General features: G+C 42.2%; 1 protein-coding gene across 2 annotated transcripts in view; it reads right to left on the bottom strand.

The window, feature by feature from the left end:
* Positions 1-12,312, bottom strand: part of GFRA1 (GDNF family receptor alpha 1) — a 135,950-nt gene extending 123,638 nt beyond the window's left edge. The window contains exons 1-3 of one of the 2 annotated variants that reach the window (XM_023929923.2): positions 11,437-12,312; positions 10,052-10,336; positions 8,847-8,930 (exon numbers count right to left, since the gene is read on the bottom strand). In XM_023929923.2, coding sequence (XP_023785691.1) covers positions 8,847-8,930; positions 10,052-10,336; positions 11,437-11,476 — 409 coding nt within the window. In that variant the 5' untranslated portion in view covers positions 11,477-12,312. Of the gene's footprint in view, positions 1-2,254; positions 2,375-8,846; positions 8,931-10,051; positions 10,337-11,436 lie in introns of those variants that run through there. The other variant, XM_023929928.2, reaches the window with a different exon arrangement.
* Positions 12,313-17,458: the final 5,146 nt, after the last annotated feature.

Here is a 17,458-nt window from a genome sequence, read left to right as displayed (position 1 = left end):
GGCAGGAACGGTATTTGCTTTTTTTAATCATAATTTTTCAAGGAAATCTAAGTAAATTAAATATCAGTCTCTATCTTCTCCACACCCTGCAGCTCTCAGTGATTTCTTAACCCATAGGACACACTTGAACAAATCTGGCAGAGGAATGAATATGAAGTTCTTACGAATTTTATGAAAAACCACAGTTTTAGACCCAAGTAGACCTGACAAGGCAGGCGTGCCTCTGGCTCTGAGCCATTCCCAGAGGGAGTGGGGACCCACAGTCCTCCAGCACAGGTTTAACACCCAGCTGCAGCACCTGCTCCTGCAGAGCAGAGATGTGGGACAGAACTAAGGAGCAGGGAAGGGACAAAGGAACACGTGGAGAGGGCACTGCACAGGGAGAGGAGATTGGAACTCTGCACACAGAGTGGGGGCACCCAGGGGATGGAGGACTCTGCTAGGACATCAGGCATTGTCAGTTCCATCACTCAGGAGCAATTCCTTTTGTCACGCAAACAAAGTCTCAAACTCTTTACAGGGAGGGTGAGAGAACAATTTGGAGAACACTGAGAAAAAGCTGAGTTTAACACAAGTTTGCAGCAGCACAGAAGGTGTTGCTTCACCAGAAGTTCTGGATGAGGGAGGACAGGGAGGCGTTGGGGGGAATGAAGAACAGGAGAGCAGAGTGCAAAGACATCAGACAGGAGAGTGGAGACAAGCATGTCACAAAAGGAATGGGAAAAAGTGCAGCCAGATTCCTCAGGAGTAGCAGAAGTGGAAAGCAGAACCAGTCCATGCTGCAGTGACAGAGAAAGAAACCTCTGGAACCCTTGCAGCTGGAGGGGATTTGGTGTGGGAGTTATACAAAGATAGAGGAATATCAACAACCAAAGAAGGGCAGGCAGTATATGGAAAAGGTACATCAAGGCAGGAATGAGCTGGGATTCTCAGCTCAGGAGAGCAGCAGTGCTTAACATGAGCCTGACTGCCAAGGCTAAACCCAGAAAACCTGCAGTGGGATGGAGCCTGTGGGGCTGGAGAGCAAGCAGAATCCTTGTCCTGTCTCCACTGGAGGAGGAACAGGGAAACAGCCATTTCTGGATTTGTTGAACTGAGCTTTAGTACTGAATTAAGGGTGCAGAATTTAAAAGGAAAAGCATGGAAGTTTTTAACACTTCTGAACCTCATCAGCTGCATGACAAAACATTAATGGGAAGATGCATTTTATGAACATCAGAAAGTGATAAAATCATATAACCACTGAATGCAGAAATTCATCTTTATTTATGGGTTTCTACTCAAATTGTTTGATACCTTCAAGTCTCTTTACAGCCTATCATTTCTGCAAATTTCTATGCAGCAAGAGCTATCTCTGTGCCATTACATTTTGTGTCATGCCTCTCTCATGTTACATTTCAAGCTGAGTGCAGATTGTACAGGACAATAGCCTGACACTTAGAAAAACTGTCAAAGCATCATAGTAACTAAAGAACTGTTCCAAAAATAACTTAATTGTGGTAGTGCTCTAACTATACTGACAGCATTATTGCTGCATTAGTTTCATCCATGAAAAATGCAAGAATATAAAAATACTACCAGAAATTATATAAACTACAGAATTACATTTCATGAACAAAACCAGTCACCTTTCTAAAAATAAAAGCTATAAACACATTCTTTTCTAAGTTTAAAACAATATAATATGTATCTTAAAATAAGAAATGTTAGATACTTATCATAAATAAGTATCTGCCTTGCAACCCAGAAATCATCATTTCATCACAAGCATTTCACTCTTAGCATTTTTAACATACTGTCAACTCCTGACAGATAGCACTGGCTTCTCCAAGACTGTCAAAGGTATCCCTGAGAGTCAAATACAAATAGGGTTATTTAAAAAAAAAAAAAAAAAAAGAAAGAAAGAAGAAAAGAAGTTTAAAAATATCTTAAAATGTAAAGAACCAGTGCACAGAGCGCCTGCCATAAACTGCACCTTGCTGTGCCATCAAGAGACAGAAAGCTGCAGGATGTTGTTCTTTTAGTTTCACAAGGGAAAACTGCTTTCACACAAGGCATTTTGGAAGCTCTGCAAGGAAGGCTGCCACAGTTCTGCTCACTCAACGCAGTCCTCTCTTCCACCCTCCCACCACCTTTATCACTGAACCAGTGACAACACTGTGGTCACCACATCAACCAAGAAGCTTTTACTCACTCTCTCCATGTCAGACCTCCAGCTGCTCCATCAGCAGGCTCAGCATGTCCCACCACTCACCCCTGAGACACAGCAGTCTGTAGACACCTGACAAAGCAGGGAACCCAGCCAGGTATTCTGAGGTCCCCAGCAGCCCATGCATGTTCCTGCTCACCCCATCCCAGGAATGCTGCTGTCTCTCCCAACAGATAACCTGACTCTGCTTTCCTCCTCAGTGACCTGATCTCATAATCCCACCAACACCAGTGACACTTCCTCTGTCCTCTGCTCCCCTTTCAGAGAAACTCGGGTCCCACTGAAGCAAACCATAAAGCTGGCCTGTAATGGGAAGCAAGAACACAGACCCAAGTGTATATATGTATTTGTTAGTTTAATATCTGACCCACCACACCATAACTGAGGCTTTCCTGCAAAGATACAGATAAAGGGATGGCAGTTCCATTCTCCAAGGATGTTACTCTAGAAAATATGGGGTTCACTGCATATATTATACTTGGTAAAATGTACCTGGACATGCTTGTTCAAGCAGATATGTCCCAACACTTCCCTTTGAGGCTTCAGGAAAATACTGCTCAACTCTTGAGTTTCCTTCAAGACTTTTAACTTCCCCCCTACCACTCTTGGCATTAAAAGAGAGGCTGAATATTCATGAATAAATGCTTTGTGTTGCATCATCAGGTGTTTCCTTCTTCCATGGAATGGATTTCATTCTGTTTCCCAAGTTGAAGCAAGTCCACAAAGCCTGTCCAGACTACCAGGACAAGCAGAAACGCTGCATTTGCTCAAGGCTGTGCATTTTAAATACTTGAGGACCAAAAACCTTATCTTCCATTTTACAGCTCTTCAAAGAAATTAGCAAAAAGGTTCCAGTAATCTTACCAAGGAAAGCAACATGAACTAAACAGAGAATTTATATGCTCCTATTTTCAAGGCCTGCCTTTGAAGGTAAAGTGTGTAGGCACTGCCTTTATAGGCCAGTCAGTTACTTCAGCAAGGTACTTAATTCCCCTCTCATAATCAGATCTAGCTTCAAGAAATGCAGAAAACAGGATATTCAAAGAGTTCCTGCAAGCCAACAGTCTCCAAAGTGATTTTCTTTTGTGTGAAGTCCAATCTGATTATAAAAATGAAGTGGAAATCAGTAACTGGTATCTATGCACCCCCGATAACTTGTTATCTGCCTGGAACCCAGCCTAGTTGTCTCTGCAAAGAAAATCTGCACTCAGAAATGTCAAACACAAACATTGTACATGCTTAGGCTTATTTTTGTCAAACTGTTTTCATTTTGTTAAATGCAGCTAAAATAGGTGCCTGGTTTGTCTGTTTGTTTGTCTTCTTGTAACAGGACACAAATTCTCACTGGGGAAAGGTAGAGTTAGCCTGGATTTGTGTAAAACCAGTATTAAATACTGGTTCAAGGCAAGGGCTACTATTTTAATGCTTTACCTTATAAAGAAAAATAGAGTTGTGCATGTGACAGTCTGTCAGCTAAATATAAAAATCTTTTACTTTTCTGTTATCAAAAGACTCGACCTCACATCAGAAAACCAGAACTAAGCCAAAAAAAGGAAAATTACAACAGGGAACAGAACCAGATTGCAAGACTCCTATTACCCTAATAAGATCTGGTTTATTGTTTATGAACCCAGGTGTGTGTATAATGCAACTGACATGAAGTATCTCGGCTTTTTTAACTAAGCAGCAATGATATGGGGTGTAAGAGCTAATAAAAGCATTGCAGAGAGTTGACAGAAATCAACATTTTTAGTATTTTTTAAAATTAAAGTGCCTTTGTAGAAAGGTGGCATCTCAAATAATCTTAAAGAAATTTTATAAAAAGACATAGTGTTAAATTAGAAAAATACATGGGATTTGAAATACATGCAGATTTAGGAACAGAAACAAGATTAGAGGCCTCAGGCAATAGGAATTGGAGATGTCATACAGTATTAATTCATGGAAGAAGCCACTAATTCACAAGCCACAAACCCCAAAAGGAAAAAGCAGTCAATTTCTTAGCTAGTAGAGTTTCTAACTTATCTTTTTGATAAACAATCTAAAAAAGGCAATATATGGATTCTACAAATGAAAAGTCATTTACTGGGTCGGAAAAAAAAATAAGTAAATAATAATTAAAGTGTCAGGGACTTGTTACCCAGAACACAGCTCTTATATCAGAGCAAGAATTACAAAAATGAACAGGGAAACCCTCCATTCTTGATTAAAAGAATTTTGGGGGTAATGTAAGTTTTGGAGAAATCAATTGACTATGACACAGCTTGCTCTAACATTACAGAATAGCAGGAAGAGAAGGTATGAGGGGAAGCACACAGACAAGAAAGCTCTGTTTCCCTGAATTGTGGGAATTCAAATTGAAAGCCCCAACCTTCCTTGCCCACCTTTGCTGATGGCAACTTTTCCAAGGAAACACCAGAAGTTCATTCTCAGTGATGTCACTACCCCATCCCTGAGTAGAAAAATATAATGGGGAGGGGGGAAAATAGGTGCCATCAATACTCAGAGCAGGTTTTATGCTGGGGAGAGGGAAATATTCCCTTACAAAAGTCTGTCCCATCCTCAAGGAAGGGTTTTGCATGCTGGATTCATTTTTTCCCCACAACTGACTTAGCGATTTGTGAACAAATTTTACAAGATGCCTAAAAGACTTTGAAAAACTCCAAGTTAGTAAAACTACTGATCAACCTACTCTCCTGAGCAAGGGACAGGTCCTAGAGGGAGACCCAGAGCTATTTTCATACATCCTGCAGGAAAGAGTGTAAGAGCCACCAGCACACACACACTCACTCCTGAGATTCCAGCACTGCTGACTTTTTAGTCTCAACTTTTTACATACAGTCAAAAGCCACCTTAGTGACCATAACTGTTTCTGTTTGCACTTACAGCTTACTCAGTGGGCAAATCAAACCTGGTAACTTCATGTGCTGTATTCTAACGTGGAATGACACACTCCAGTAAGAAGCCTGACATGCTGTGCTGTCTTGAATTCATTTTAATTTAGAAGTTTACCATAATAAATATAAAAGATGGACTTTTCTAAATAAAAGCTTCCACATATCTTCTACAACAGAAGATTCCCTGGGCTTTTAGATCCTCTCATGAGAGCAGCAGAACCAGGGAGCACTCCCTCTGACATACAATCATATCAGCCATTTTCTTTGATTTGTTAACGATGTAAAAGGTGCTTTGCACAGTTTACTACACTAACAAGAAATACTGGCAAAATAAATAATTTCTACCAGTTCTGTGCCTTAGCAACTAAAAACAAGGCCTTACTACCAGGGTGTAACCAACCCATTCTCCACAGATTAACAGCAAACCCTCTATGTTTTACAAATGTACTGATTTATGTAGCCTGTTCTTTTCAGATTATTTCTAAACATAAAGGATGTAAAACAAAGAAAATTCACAAAGCTGAACAATGGGATAATAAGCCTATGAACAACTTAGGCAACTTAGAAGTGAATCCATGAGAGGAGAGCACTTTGTCACCCTAAATGCATTGATCTAAAGAGCCAACTCTTTTTAACACTGAATATTCTATTTACACCACTACACAGACATGGCTTAAGGCACTTTATTCAAATATAGTGGCTCTCCCTTTTCTGTTGAAATGAATAAGACATTTCAGAAACATTACTTTGTTAAGTACTTCTACAGGTATGTGCAGCTACATTTTTATGCAGCATATTTTCTTACAATGTGCCGAGGTGACCACTATACTCTATCAGCTAATACCAAAATAATAACATACCTTCCAGTTGCAAGGCTCAGTGTCAAATACCATACAAACTTAAAAGGCAAACCATTCTCCAGGTAGTAAAAAGCCACAGATAGCTTTAAGAAGTTACTAATTCAAGCATCTCTCCTTAATGTAGTGTGAAACTCGCTTCTGAAATCCAATCAACAGATTTTGCATTTACTGTAATTGTGACAGAAGTCAACGGCCTTAAAATGTTTTCACCTCTCAAAAGTGGCAAAGGTTCAAGCAAAAATGTCTGTTTAAGCAAAATCTTTCCTTCATAGTAACTAACCCAAATCTGTTACCCTCCAAAACAAACACACAAGTCTTCAGCAATTTCAAGAGCTGCTTAACAGGAAGAAATTCACACTCTTGACACAGAAGCACTACATCTGACATAGTAGATTAAAAAAAATATTCAAACATAGATATACCCAAAACAAAAAACAAGACAGCTCAGTCTTTCAACTGGGAAGACTCAAACTTAGTAACAGGTTTAGCCATATATTCCTGATTTTTGATCCAAATCAACATATTGATGCTTGAATTAAAGAGAACGTCACATCCTGTCTCCATAGGAGAAACAATTTTGAGCATCTATCAGAATAGAATTACATCAACTTTAACTGGTTTTAAAAACTGTCCTTCATTTGTCAGGCTTATGTACACTACAAAAGACTTATCTGACACAAAACAGTCATCTCAGCCAATGATCTCCCTTTTACATACCACAGAAGAAAACATCTGTGATTTTCTATACTGCCACAAAAATAAATAGAGAAGGTGGCAAAAGCATTACACTCGATACACACCAAGTCATATAGTACCACAGAATGGGCTTTGTAGTGTGAAAGTGTTAATTGCTGCTTTTAATTACACACAACTAACTTTAATGGGCGTGAACACTGCAGCAACATCTATAAACACCAGGTCCACATTAGCAAAACACCAGGTATGAAACCCCTGCCAACACTACTGGTACAAGGATTGTTGTTTGTTTATTTGAATCAAATTTTACCAAGTTCTGCCGTATTTGCAGAGCTCTGCAAAAAACCTGTAAGACTGAGGAGCTTTAAATAATATAACATGCAATAGTAACCATGACGATAAGCAAAATGCTTTTGCTAATCTTTTTCTTTCAGCTGATGATACTTTCAAATACTGGTGTTTTTCCACTGCATGACAACTTTTGTTTGTTGCTCACTATGAATTCTAGACCCCCCCCTATCCTTGTAAACCTGAAAATTTTGACTAAGGGAGCAGCAATTTGGGGTGCACTGGTAACATGGGATGAGTCCATACTGTGGTAGGATGGACATCACCTGTTGGAACCACGTCCTACTTCACTGTTACACTGAATAGGTGCATGAAAATTACATTTTTAAGGTAATTATTCTGCAAATAAATGGGGAATCTAAAAAAAAAAAAACAACAACAACAAAAAAAACCCAACAATCAACAGAAAGGCTGAATGCAGACAGGGAGATCACAAAACTGCTGAGGTAGGTTAGAATTTGGCTCCAGGAAGACTGATCATAAACTTCAAGAAAACCTTAAGCCTGGAACTCCTCTGCACTGATTTTGTCTTGGTTTTATATTAAGTTGGAGTTTAAAGCAATAAAAAATAAAGATTCTTCAGAGATTTATCTTTGCTCTCTACTATTTCTCCAACAGCCTTGCTCACCAAATGGGACAATGCTTTCAAAAGATGTATGGGATAAGGATCTGAAGTCAGATATCGAAAAGTGACTAAAGGGACGATTTTCAAAGGCATTAAGATACCTAAAGATGCATTAAGCACTTAAAATTTTCGAAACTGCCTGGGCATCTAACGCCTATTTAAATCACTTAGTCCTTTTTGAAAATCCCAATGGGCAGTTATCTACATTTTATGTGTCTATATGCCTTTGAAAATCTGTACCATTAAATACTTAACAACCTAGGTCCCTCTGGCTTTTAATGGGACTTTGAGTCCTAAAAAGTGTAAGTACATCTGAAAATTGGTCAAGCCACTCTCTCTGGTCTTTTTTTTTTTTTCCTTTCTTTTAAAGAGGCATCTCCTAATGCTTATCCATAATGTGTCAGTTAAGCAGAGCTTCAGCACTGTCCAACTTACACACTGTACCCTGCACATTTGATTTGTTTTATGGAGCTAAACAAATAAAAATCCAGAGTACAGACTGCATCCTCAAAAAACACTTCCTGAAGCTCCTAAAAAGAAATGAAATTCCAATCTGTAACCCTAGTCAACAGACCCAAAAAAACCCACATTTTCAATAAACACAACCCCAAATGAATATAACTTAGGCTGAAAAAGAATCAATATCATTGTTTAATACCCATGCAACATATTCAAAATACCACAAAAAAGTTCTGAAAAGCAGCCACACTGCAACAAGGAGAAAACAGAAAAATGAGGAAGTTGCAAATAGGCTCTTTAAAAAGGCAGCAGTTCCAGAAAAGAAGACAAGTTTTAACTCTGAATTTTCTTTTTTAAAAAAACTGGTATGAAAGCATAAAGCATTCCCTTATGCAAACATTCGAAAGATGTATCTTCTGATCTTCCATAATATCAATAGGAGATAACTTGCACTGACCAAATTCCCAAAAAGGAACTGATTTGTAAATTGGGAACGCAGGGAATCAGATTGCCACCTACAGGAAAATTTAGCATTTATTGTCAAGAATGACTCAAAAAGAATACAAATTGCCATCCTGCCAAGCATTCTTTCACTTCAAAACCAATTACTCTTTTCTTTTGTGCAACTATATCATGAGCTTCCTAAATCCAGGAAGCTGGTATCATTTCTTTTTATTTATGAGTACTGCTCGAAAGTTCCAAAATTCAATTACAAAATCGTGTGTCAGTTAAAGAATTTTAAGTCTGCTTACCTGATACAATTGGTGCTAGTCTGAATATGTCTGATAGTCTGCTGTTAACTGGTTCATAAGGGGAATCTTCAAGCAAGTCATTCCCTAAGGACAAAAAATATTTGGATTTTTTTTTCTTACACAAGAATTCATTATAAGATTTGTTTACTTTTACTCCATAACCGTGAAGTGTACTCCCCTTTAATCCCTTAAAAAAGTTTATATGGCTACTTCTTCTCAAAGAATTACCTATAAAAACATCTGAAAGAAGCTAATTGTTTATTCCTGCCACTAGATCTCTTCTCCTTCCTTGGGTAAGGTGACAATTTGCGGAGACAGCCTGTGACATCACAGAGACTGTCCCATCTCATGCCAGCGGGAGAGAAGGATGTTCCTCTTCATTCACCATAATAACAGAGCTCATTTTTAGAGAAGCTCAACTAACAGCCAAAAACTGGCATCTTCAGTATGAAACATTCCTAACAAGGTGCTGTTGGAAGAGAAACTTTTTATGATGCAGAAAATGTCTGTTATTACGGTTAGCAAAAAAATACGTATGGACTCGTTAAAGCATAAGGATGAATGAACAGAAAGGGATTATTTCCCTTTTTGCAGAAGCAACTAAAAAAAAAAAAAGTTAAATGGAGAGCACACTGAAGTCAGAGATTGCCCCTTCAACTCCAGGGCCACAGCAAAACAGGACTAAAAATGATGTCGCTCATATGAGAACCCGACTGTTCTCAGTAGGCTAAGAGAAATTTATCCATGAATATGGATGACAGAGGATTCCTGAATCAATCACTGTCATATCTCTTCTAAGTGGCATATCTACATGCCGTAGGAACCATAAACTTTGGGGGTTTTTTTCTGCCTCAGCATGCCCAGGGAATACTGCTAGTAAATACAGGAAAGGAAAAAATAAACTTTTACTTAAAACAATCTTCTCTTCATATTATATTTAACTTTCAGCAAAAAGGCTGAGAAGCTAGTTCCAGTGTCCTGTGATCTCGTTAGGTGAGTCCTATTTAAGGAGTTTTAATATTATTAGGAAAATATCTCCGAAGGGCCGTTTTTGTGGCTGTCTCCCATGCTGGTGCCCCTATGTTTTGAGTGTGGTTAGGACAGGTCAGCTGGGTCCCCCGGAGGAGCCGCAGCAGCGCAGGGCGGGCGGGGGCTCCTGGGGCTGCCCGCAGCCTGCGCTGGCCCTTCTGCGCTTCGCCACGTACCCTGCAAGCTCTGGTACATGCTCCAGTAAATGCGCAGGCAGTTCTTCTCCTTCTTCATGCCCCTCTTGCAGCGGCAGTTGTACAGGGATTTCTGCTTGAGAGCTTCCATGGCGCTTCTGCATTCGTCCTTCGCCTCCAGGCCCGTGGCCCGGCTGAAGTTGCTCTCTTTGCCGGCTACACACTGCCTCAGTGTCCTGAATTTAGTACTACAGCTCTGCTCCTTCAGACACTGATCGCTGGCTTTCACGCAGTCCAGGCGGTCCCCTCCAGGCAGCGAACTCACTTCTGCAGACAAAAGTACATCTATGGAGAGGAGACACAAAGCAACCCGCGCTCTTTGGGGGAGGAGGGCGGCCTGCAGCCGAGCTCCGGAGAGCTCTGGGGAGCAGGGGGCACTCCTGGCGCCGCTCATGCAGCCAGCCCAGCATCTCGCAAACCTCCCGGCTTCCTGCTACGCTTTAGGAAAAAGCACACAGGGTTTCCATGGGCTTAGATCCACTTTCGGGGGGAGTCCAAGGAAACGGTATTTTTTAACCCTGATGGCTGATTTATGAGGAAACACAAAAAGGAAAGAAAACCCAGAGGGGTTAATGTGCCTGACAAAAGGAGCGTTTGTTATTCCATATACCATTAACCACTTTGGTGAAAAACATCAGTTTTCCATTCCAGGGTTTAACTGAAGGGTTAAATATTCAGCCTTACTTTCCACAAGAGCTTTGCCGTAATTTCACTTCCATCCAGGAACAACCCGCTCAGAGAGATAAGTATCCTCACTGATTGATACTAGCTTATCTTTGCGTCAGTCACTTTTTAAAACCTGTACACATTTCTGCTTATTCTATACGTATAAAGGTAGAATTTGCTACTTCCCCCTCCCCACTTCTCTCCACGTATGATGCTTTTGCAGGAGAACAAAGCAAATTGCATTAACTCTCTCCTCTCCATCGTGCCCCCGTCATGCTCCCTCAGACACATGCGGATGGAAACGCAAACCTCTTCTGTGGAAAGGAAACCAGTTTGGGCTGCAAACCACTACCAGTCGGGCACGCTGCCAGCTTTAGGTGAAGATGTAATCCTTCAGCTGGTCTTGTCATCCCCCACCCTCCCCAGGCAGCCTTATTTTATTTAAATGAAAAGTTTCCCTGTAACTTGCGAGAACCCAATTTAACAGGAGGCTAGACAGGCAAGTAGCGGAGTCTGTAACCTGACAGAGCTTTAAACCTAGACCAGGTAAACCGATGTGAGGCAGAGCCATAAAAACTACTGGAAACTTCACTGTTCTGCCTAAACAATAGACTGACAACCATCAGGCTGCCGGTCCCATAAACCCTATTCTTTGCTTTATGAAGCGATGTGCAGACCGAAATCAGGCACCGGCAACTTACCCACTAAGGGCAAAGCGAAGTACAAGAGAACGAGAAACATCTTGCCGTCTTCGGATGGTTTCCCCAAACGACTTGATGTGTCACAACAAAGATGATCAGCATGTAGATATTCCAATACCGCCGAGGTCTAAAGGCTCCAAGTTCAGATCCATTGAATTCAAGGGGGCCAAAAAAAAAAAAAGCCACCAAGCAAAAAAAAAACCCACAACCCTCTCTCCTCTTCACCGCTACCACCACCGGCGGCAGGAGCGACGCAAACGCTGAGCTTTTCCCTTAGATTTCAGGTCTGAGCAACCTGCAGGCACAAGCACTGACTCCAGTGCGGGAGCGAGAGGCGCACGCACGGGTGTGTGTGTATGTGTGTGTGTATATGTGTGTGTATGTGTGTGTGTATATGTGTGTGTATGTGTGTATATGTCTGTGTGTGTGTGTGTGTGTGAGAGCGAGCGGCAGCGGGGCAGGAGCGCCGGTCGCCTCCTTGGGTGGGCAGCGCCTGTTCCCAGGGAGGGACCGAGAGCGCACGGGGGGCGGGAGGGGGGTGCACACACGAGACCCGCAGCAGGAGCCAGCCGCTGGCAGCGCCGCTGGCAGCCCCGAGCCGCGGCTTCCCGAGCCCCCCCGGGGCAATTCGCCTCTTCCAGCCCCCCGACCTGAACTTTATTGAGGCGCCGGGGCCGGGGCGGTGCGCGGGGCGCGCAGGCTGCGCGGAGCGCTCGCCGCCGGGGCGGAGCGGAGCGGGGGCGGCCGCGCGTGCGGCGCTGCCGGCGGCCAAAGTTTGCCGGGGAGAGCTGGGACGGGCGGGAGGCGCGGCCGCTCCGGTTCCGCCGAGGGGAGCGGAGCCCCCGCGGCCCCGAGAGCGGCCCCGCGGGGATGCCCCGCTCCCCGCCCGCTCTCCGCGGGGCTCGGCGGCCGCGGCCTCCCCCTGCCGGCCCCGCCGCCCGCGGGGGAAGCCCGGGGGGTCCCGCAGCGGCCCCGGGGAGCACCGCCCGTCCTTCCCCGCAGCGGCCCCGGGGAGCACCGCCCGTCCTTCCCCGCAGCGGCCCCGGGGAGCACCGCCCGTCCTTCCCCGCAGCGGCCCCGGGGAGCACCGCCCGTCCTTGCCCGCAGCGGCCCCGGGGAGCACCGCCCGTCCTTCCCCGCAGCGGCCCCGGGGAGCACCGCCCGTCCTTGCCCGCAGCGGCCCCGGGGAGCACCGCCCGTCCTTCCCCGCATCCCTGCGGTGCGGTCCAGCCCTCGGCCGGGGCCGAGCGCAGTGTATCGGCTTCTACTTGGCTCCTGAATAAACAAAGCGAGCATATGTCCCATATTCGTGGCAGATGGTTCAAACAGAGAACTATTTAGTGGTTTTCCCACAGTTGCTACTATGTACCGCTCCCCTGAAACCCAACAAAACGCAATTAGCCTAAAATAGCGTCAGCTTCCAGGTTTCCTTATTTTCATATTCGCAAAATTTGATGCAGGTGTTTTTATGTTCTGGCTGCAACCAAATGTGTTGTTTTGGGTTTATCTTTTTCTGTTCTTAAAAGAAGCCAGCATATATGTTCACTGGCAGTTTTGTCAACAAGCTATTTGGCCCATTTGACTCAAGGAATTTGCTTCTCCTTGCAATAAATTTTGCCTAAAGGAGTTTGAGTCGCCTTATGAGATGGGAGATGATCAGGCTGGCCACTTTTATAGCAAAAACTGGATGGCAGATGGAGCTAAACTGTTGTAAGGTACTTCAAAACACTTATTTAAAAGCTTAGCATATGCCAGCATATACAGAGAGTACAACATTCATAGAACCCAAATGGAAAGGGCTTATTTTTGTTTGCTTTGCTGTTCAGGTTTTTGTTTGTTTTTTCCCCTCTGTTACCACTTTTTCTTAACAGATGGATTTGCATTTCTACCTAAAAAAAGAACCCCAAAACCCGTGACCCACAACAAAACTGAACATAATCCATCAGACACGTAAAAAAACATGTAAAGTACTGGCTGACTCAGTGAAATTGCAATATCGATATCAAGTTGCGACTGATTAAGTCACAAGTTTTGTGGTTTGGTTGTTTAATGTGAAGAGGCATATACTATTATATGGTCACGAAGTCTATTATGTGCTGCAATTGGAGGAGCAAAGACAATGACCAGATTTCTGGAGTATTTCAGGATAATTAGAAGGTGCTAAATTGGTGATATCATTGACTATTCAAGACAGCTTCAGCTTTTCAAACAGCTGGTATTTAATGAAACTCCTTGGTCTTCCAAACACTTCAATAGAAATCGAGCTGGGTGATACAGAGAGATGATTACTTCTTCACTAGTAATTTTGACGTCATTAGGGCACACGATAAGCTCTGTATAGAAGTTATCTGTGTATCTAACACAAAGGTAGCATAATTTTCCTGTCATTTAGAAGCCTAAGTCAAGAATAGCTACAACATTCACAGCAGAGGATAGAAACTGAAAATCAGACTGAAATCCAGGCCACTTTTTACAGAACCGTTCATGCATTAATGTCCTGAATACATACATACACACATGCACATACACACAAGTTATTTGACATTTTAAAATGTGACACATCGTAAATCTCTACATTAGTAACTACTTTTGCTGTTATAAAACACAGCTTTTGTGGGGTGTTTACTGTTACAGTAAAACTGAAATTGCATTTTAAGTGTTAAAAGTTTAATAAAATGTCGCTGACAGTTCAGAAATAACAAAACAGCTGGAAAACATGCATCCAAAAATTCTGAATACTATCTAAACACTCCTCTTGCCAGTAGTTTGACTCATCTCTGGAAAACTACCACCCAAAGTGAAAAAAGGGTAAAAGGTTTTAGTAAAAAAAAAAAAAAAGTTTAAAATGCAACCATGTTTGAAAGTCAAGATCCAAGAAGTCCATGCTACATACAGTTGCCCAGAATATCCAACTGCTACACACTCTTTACCAGGACAGTAGGTGGGAGACAGCTCCTTACGAACCACGAGGACATTTTTCCATAGCAGAAATTACCTTTTCTTCTTCTTCTTCTTTTTCATAGATGGAATTATTTATATATTTCTGTTGCAGACAAGCCCCATAAACTACTCTGCTACTGGAGTCATAATCCTTTGGGTCTTTGCACAGTGTTTTCAAACTGCCTTTTACTTGCCCTGGGGTAAAATTAAATCATTGAATGTTTTGCTGTTGATTTCAGTCAAACCAAGGTCTGCCTTACAATTTGTACCTGTCAGTGACTCAACTCACAAGTCTCTTCAGATAAAAGAAAAATGAAAGCATATGCCACAAGAAGTACTTAATGCAAATATTTTAAAGATATTTAAGCTTTTAAAAATATTCTGCTGGCTAAGTTTTATAAAAAAGTTTCAGATCAATTAATATAACAACATATATAAGGTGCAGCTGGTTTGGACAAACACTTCATTGTAGGAAGGATGACAACACAGTCACCACTGGATTATTGTCTAAAGGCCATTACAGTGTAGATAATGTGGAAAGCAGAACCAACTGCTTCAAGTTGCTTGCTGCCAGCATTAACTACCAGTACTTCAGTGTTTAGGTAGTTGTAGTTACTGATTTCTTTCAGGTTGGAAATTGTTATACAGTAGCTGGTTTTCTTGCATTGGAAACTTTTCACAAAGAAAAGACAAAGTAATGTGGATAGTGGGCTTATTTCAAACTAAAACGTCAGTAAAATTAGTGCTTCAAACCCTTTTGTTTCCAAGTAGGTTGAGGTAAGTGCAACCCCTAACATTGGGCGGTTTTAAGCTTCCTGTCACCTTGCAGCCTGGGCCCAAATGCTCTGAATGCAGCTACAGCATCAAGAGACAGCAAGCTGTATCCATCCAGGCCATCTGCTCCTGGAGGCCAGGCATACACAGCGAGCAAAATCAGAACTTTGCTGTGTTCAGTCCTACTAATGTCCTTCTGCCTCCTCCTCTGCATGTAAATTAATGACAGCAAACTCTTAGGAGGTACCAGGTTCTGAGATGCCTCCCTCAAAGGCATTGCATGTTGTTTTGCAGCCAGTTCTACTTGCAGAGGATGAGGTGTTGCAGCACTGTGTTGGGTTGGTCTGGCTGGCAGCGGCTCAGATGACAATGTACCCCTGAGCTGACAAGGAGGCTGAATTAATCCATTGCCTGGCCCAGGGTTAGCCTGCAGATTCTCTTTGCTATCTTTGCCACAGACCTCCTTTAAAGACTGAACCCTGCAAGAAAATATTGAAGTTGGAGCCACTGAGCCTCGGGAACATTACACAGTATTATCTGCAGTGCCGCTAGGTATGTGAAGAGAAAGTATGCTGAGAATAAGAACAGTGCCATGAACTTTAAATACAATTCTTAGGGGAGTGAAGAGGTGAAGCAAAGCTAAAGCTGAACTAATGAGTCAGATCTAGCAGGTGGGGGAGAGCAGGCAAGTGATGGGAAAAAGTCTGTGTGCCACGGGAGCACAAAAAGTAGTGTTTACACAGGAGGCTTTCTTCAATAATGAGAAAGGGAGAATAGAGAAGTTAGAGAATTACTAGGGACTGGGGGAACAGTCTGAACTGCCTTTTTTGTCTTACATTTATCTGCTTACCATGAAGTCAAAGTGCCTTTTGGTGGGAATAAGGCAAGAAGGATTTGCTCAAGGCATTAAAGTTTTGTAAAGGGCAGATTAAATAACAGTGCTCCAAAAATCAATTTTGAGGGGCTTATGAAGCCTTGAATGGGCTTTTGCAGCACAAAAGCAAGATTGAGTTTTTACTGAACCTGTCATTTATTTGGGTTTAGAGCTTTCAGTAAGTATCAGAAAAAACATAAAACAAAAGCAAAGTAAGCAATGAGCATTCACACAGCAATCAAATAAAAAAAAGTTGAGGTGCAATCCAGATTACTAAGTGACTTAATTGATGCAGAAGTATAAGAAAAGAAAGTCACCGTTTCACATCTGCCACCACCCACCCCTTCTCCCTGTGCTTTAATCAGACCTGGTAGTGAATTCCCACAGCGCTTCTTGGCCAGGAAGTTTTTCCTAAACTCTTGTGTCTCTGTCCTCACCAGAGGTTGTGCTGTTATACTATCAAGCCATCTGGAAGGAAGAAAGAAAAAGAAGAAAAAAAAAAAAAAAAAAAAAAATCAAAGCTTCAAAATTTAGTAGAATAGATACAGAAACACCAGAGTACAATGCAAGTCAGAGTTTTTAGTTAAGAAACAACATACTGGTTACCCCTAAAAACATGAAAATGCTGATGAAACTGCGGCTATTTGTGAAGGTGTGTATCCTATAGAAATTATTCCGTTTAGCTTTAAATAGTGATAGAAAAGCACAGACTGATATTTGCCCAAACTGGTAAGAAAAGGGTTGTTAGGAGAGGCCAATCCCTGGATTTAGGGCTTTTTGCTTTAAAAATGGGATAACGCCGCCCCCTAGCCGCTGATAGGGACAGTGCAGGCTAAAGTGGGAAGGGATTCCTGCCTCTGCAGAAGAGAAGGCGCAGAATTCCATGGCACAAGAGGATCCAGCAGCACAGAGACTCGATGTGGAGCACTTAAGTAAAAGCATAAAAGATGACCAAAAAATGAAATATCATCTGGTAAGCAGTAATAATTCAGGTGTCCAGAAAATCTGGAGTAATACGAGTCAGATGCTACAACAGCATCATTTGAAACTTCAGCTTCCAGATCTGAGCACGGTGCTTCTAAGGCCAGGGTTGTGGGTTTGATCTCCACATGGACCGTTCATTTAAGAGCTGGCTCAGTGATCCTTCTGAGTCCCTTCCAACTCAGAACATTCCTTGTGATTCTGTGGAATACAGCAGCAGCATAAACCTTTAGCATCCCCTGGGCTTTAACAACTAATGTGATTCAACCAAGGCCACAGTTTGGTTTGGTAACTTGAAATCTTCCTTTTGTCTTTAACATTTCAGTGATTACCAGCAGCTTGGTCTTGTGTAATCCATTCATCCTGAAAAACAGGACTGGAAAACCACCTTTTGCTACATAAAATATATTTACATTAATGAACCTCATCGTTTCTGCAGAAAAACTAGAGCTA

The sequence above is a fragment of the Cyanistes caeruleus genome, chromosome 8, assembly GCF_971803275.1.
Source record: "Cyanistes caeruleus chromosome 8, bCyaCae1.hap1.1, whole genome shotgun sequence".
In the NCBI taxonomy this organism is placed as follows: Eukaryota; Metazoa; Chordata; class Aves; order Passeriformes; family Paridae; genus Cyanistes; species Cyanistes caeruleus.
The sequence above is the reverse complement of the archived record's forward strand: the minus strand, read 5'-3'. Positions and strand labels throughout refer to the sequence as shown.